This window comes from Myotis nattereri (assembly GCF_964212035.1).
Source record: "Myotis nattereri genome assembly, chromosome: 14".
NCBI classification, from domain to species: Eukaryota; Metazoa; Chordata; class Mammalia; order Chiroptera; family Vespertilionidae; genus Myotis; species Myotis nattereri.
In genome coordinates this window covers 52,012,910-52,017,136 of record NC_138089.1, presented here as the reverse complement: position 1 = coordinate 52,017,136, position 4,227 = coordinate 52,012,910, and the positions used below count along the sequence as shown (strand labels likewise).

Below are 4,227 nucleotides of genomic sequence, written 5' to 3'. Positions count from 1 at the left end.
GCCCAGGGTCCCAATTCCAGCCCAGCCACTGCTTGCTTTGTGGGTTTGGGAAAGTCATTTAATCCACCCATGCTTGCATTTCTTCACTTGTAAAATGCATCGTTATCTCACACATTTGTTGCCATGAATAAATTAATTAATGCCTGAAAAGTATTTAGCATAGAACCTGGAGCTTAACAGAGGACTAGCAGGCTGCAAGTGATTACAGTTTTAATTCTTTGGATGGATGCACTTGATCAGAGATGTTGGGTAGATGCTGCAGATTTCAAGAATCTGGCTCAGTGATATGAAATGCAAGATCTGTGAAATGTACCAATCACAGGAGGAATTAAAGAATGTATAAACATATAAAAAGATAAGATGTGTATGGAGATACAAACAAATTCAAAGTCACTGCCAGGAAAGAAAGAATAGTCCTGAGAATCAAGCCTGATGATGTTCAATGTCATACTTTTTATTGGTGCCTCCGTTAGCCAGGTGCCATCATAAGAACTGGAGACAGAAATATGATCTAGTTCTTGACCTCAAGGCGCTCACAGTGTGTAGAAGATAAGGTGATATGGGCTTACTTAGAGGCATGCAACAATAAAGGAGGAGGCTTCAGAGAAGGGGAATTTGAGCAGGAGGTAGTGGAGGATGAATGGGAGCTCACCAGCCATTTTAGGCAGAAGGGCCAGTATGTGCAAACCATGGAAGCCTGAAGGAAATGACGAGTCTGGGGAAACGGAGAGAAGAGGGCTATGTCTGGAGCAGAGGGCCTGGAATTTGAGGAGGGATTGGAGGTAAAGCTGAGAAGTGAGTTTAGAAAAAGCATGATGAGTAGTCTGTGCATGGCCTTTGCAGTCCCATCACATACACATCATAGGGCCACGGGAGGTTTTAAGCTGAGAAGGGCACGATCCGGTTTCAGTTTGAGAGAAGGCAGAGTGAAGGGAGCATGGCCAGGAAAAACCTTGAGCAAACGAGAGACCACAACAAAGGCAAGAGTGAGAAGCATCTGAGGCAAGGAAGTGGCCATTGAAAGAGGCTCAGAGGGATGAATCTCAGAGGTAGAAGTTTATGAGGGAGAAGTCATGTGGCATCATCATAACAACACAGAGCGTGTCTCCACACCAGGTGCTGCACTGAGTCCTTGTCTCCAGTCATCTTCATGACAGCCCAGCCTAGTTAATATTTTATACTAGTTTCTTTTATAAAGAAACTGATAGTTAAAGAAGTAATTAGCCCCAAGTTACACAACTTGTTAGTTGGAGGCAGGATTCAAATCTAGGTCTGTCTGACTCCCAAGACCTGGTTCCTAAGAATGCCCAATTCTGCTTCTTGGGTAGTGTAGTCAAGGACAACAGCCAAATAAGAATCCACAGGTCAGACCAAGTTTCCAGGGCTGTGCAGAGTGGGCTAAGTGGAATTTGAGGTGCCTGTATGATACCCACTTTGCCCACTGCTGTAGCTCTAATGCCTAAAACAGAGCATGGCTCCTAAGAGGCGCTCAATAGATAAGTGAATAAGTCCAAGGGGAGATACGCAGTAGACAGTGGAAAATTCCACTCCGAGGTATAGAAGTTGAAAGATGAGACTGGAAGACAGAGCTTTGGGAAGCACTAGCATTCAGGGGACTTAGAACCCTGAGATTAGGTGACACGATTCAGGAAGAACACTGGAGCGAGAATGAAGAGGAAAAAGATAAAGAGATGAGAGCCAAGAATGGTGCCTGGGGACTCTTACAGTGTGGGCAAGGGGAGGAGACACCAATGAAGAAAATTCACAAGGAGTGGTGAGAGGCGCTAACCTGTTTTACTCGGAAGGAGTTATCAAAAGGATCGACGGCTCAGTGAGGATGAAACTGAAATGAAGCCAGGGCATTTAAATATCGGGTTGTCATGGCAACCTTAGCAAGAGTCATTCTGGCAAAATGATGAAGGCAGCAAGTTGAGAAGATTATCGGTTAGAATACTTTTGGCTGCAGGTCACAGAGAAGGCGACTCACCAGGGCTTAAACACAGGTCCTCACTTTTCTCAGATAACAAGCATGGGTTTGGGACTTGGGGACGCTGCTTAGATTTACTCCACTTCTCTGGGTCCGTCAGTCTTGGTCTTAAGCACCAACACAAGCTACAAGAGGGGAAGGTCAGGCCGAGGTTTCTCTTGCGCCCCTCTTATCGGAGAAGAGTGCTTGCAGGAGCCTTCAAGCAGAGTCTCCTAGATTATCAGCCCGGAATGGGTCATCTGCAGAGGAGGGAGAGAGCAAGTGTGCAGCATATTCGCCTTGTAATGAGAGTCGGGCTCTCTGGGGTGGCCAGTGGTGTTAGCAAAGAGCGGTTGGGGAAGATGGCGAGCTTCTCTGCTAGGAATAAAGGGAAGTGGCACACGAGCACGCATGCTTTCAAGGAGATGACTTTGAAGCAAAGACAAAGACTGGATGCTGCTTAAGGGGCAAGAATACGTTTAAGACGGAGAACTGGAGCAGTTACGTTGTGTTATCTTGTTCTCTGCTTGCAGGACGGAGGAGGATGGGAGGCAATGACACGTTGATCCAGCTCGGCCACAGCATGCTGACCACATCTCACTCTCCGCTTACAACAAACATCCGGGTGGACGGTGCAGACCCCACCACCGTCTTTGACTATGGGGACGACAGCGCGCCCTGCGTGAAGGACGACGTGAAACAGATCGCAGGCAGGCTGCTGCCTCCGCTCTACTCGCTGGTGTTCATCTTCGGGTTTGTGGGCAACCTGCTGGTCGTCCTCATCCTGATCAACTGCAAAAAGCTGAAGAGCATGACTGACATCTACCTGCTCAACCTGGCCCTCTCCGACCTGCTCTTCCTTCTGACGTTCCCAGTGTGGATTCATTCCGCTGCGAACTGGTGGGCCCTGGGGAACGTGATGTGTAAAGTCTTCACAGGGATGTACCACATTGGTTATTTTGGAGGCATCTTCTTCATCATCCTCTTGACCATTGACAGGTACCTGGCGATCGTCCACGCTGTGTTTGCTTTAAAAGCCAGGACGGTCACATTTGGGGTGGTGACCAGTGGGGTCACCTGGGTGGTGGCCGTGTTCGCCTCTCTCCCAGGAATCATCTTCACCGAATCCCAAGCTGACGAGTCTGTTTACTCCTGCGGCCCTTACTTCCCAGTCGGCTGGAAGAATTTCCACACGATAATGAGGACCCTGTTGGGCCTGGTCCTGCCCCTGCTGGTCATGGTCGTCTGCTACTCGGGAATCCTGAAGACCCTGCTTCGGTGTCGCAACGAGAAGAAGAGGCACAAGGCCGTGAGGCTCATCTTCGTGATCATGATCGTCTACTTCCTTTTCTGGGCTCCCTACAACCTCGTCCTGCTCCTGGACACCTTCCAGGAGTTCTTTGACTTGAGTACCTGCAAGAGGACCAGCCAGCTGGACCAAGCCATGCAGGTGACGGAGACCCTGGGCATGACGCACTGCTGCATCAACCCCATCATCTACGCCTTCGTCGGGGAGAAGTTCAGACGGTACCTCTCCGTGTTCTTCCGAAAGCACATCGCCAAGCACCTCTGCAAACAATGCCCAGTTTTCTACCGGGAGACCGCCGATCGCGTGAGCTCCACCTACACCCCTTCCACGGGAGAGCAGGACGTCTCAGTGGGTTTGTAAATGAGCAGCAATTTGCTTGTTACTTTCAAGGGAGATAGCCATCTATCTAGGATAAGAAGCCTCAGGGGTTTTGAACTACACAGACCTGCAGATCTCTAAAGTGTGTGCCCAGGAACCTCAGGGTTGCGTGTATCGAGACAGACTTATGTCACTGCTTGTACAGCCAGTGTGTACTCAGGGCATATTCCAGAGCGCTGTGGGTAGAGATTGACTGCAGCCAGCTCGCCTCAGTTCCTGGAAAATGCCTCATTGCCGATGCTTACGCTCTTGCCCCCGCCTTCACCATTTCTTCACTCGCTCTGATTCTATCAGTTTCTTTAATCAAGTGCCCAGTGAGACAACTGTGGGTGAGTGGGCTCGGCCACGTGCAGGGGGAGGGAGGCGTGAGAATGGCTGGGCCTGGGTGGGGATGCAGGCAAGGGGTTTGCTCGTTCAACCAGGCAGGGAGTGGCCCGGAGCCCCACCTCCCACCTATATTTGACTTTGAAGGCTTCCCAGATCCTGAGCTCAGGGACTGTACTCACTTTCTGACAGCTTTGCTTGGGTCCCATGATCCTCTTCTGTGTAAGTGCATGGCACATCCTCACTTTAT

General features: G+C 49.8%; 1 protein-coding gene across 1 annotated transcript; it reads left to right on the top strand.

The window, feature by feature from the left end:
* Positions 1 to 2,510: 2,510 nt before the first annotated feature.
* On the top strand, positions 2,511 to 3,635 carry LOC308530074 (C-C chemokine receptor type 2-like; the record flags this gene model as incomplete). The annotated part of the gene is made up of 1 exon (XM_081106549.1): positions 2,511 to 3,635. One exon carries the CDS (start codon positions 2,511 to 2,513, stop codon positions 3,633 to 3,635), a length of 1,125 nt encoding a protein of 374 aa, XP_080962675.1.
* Positions 3,636 to 4,227: the final 592 nt, after the last annotated feature.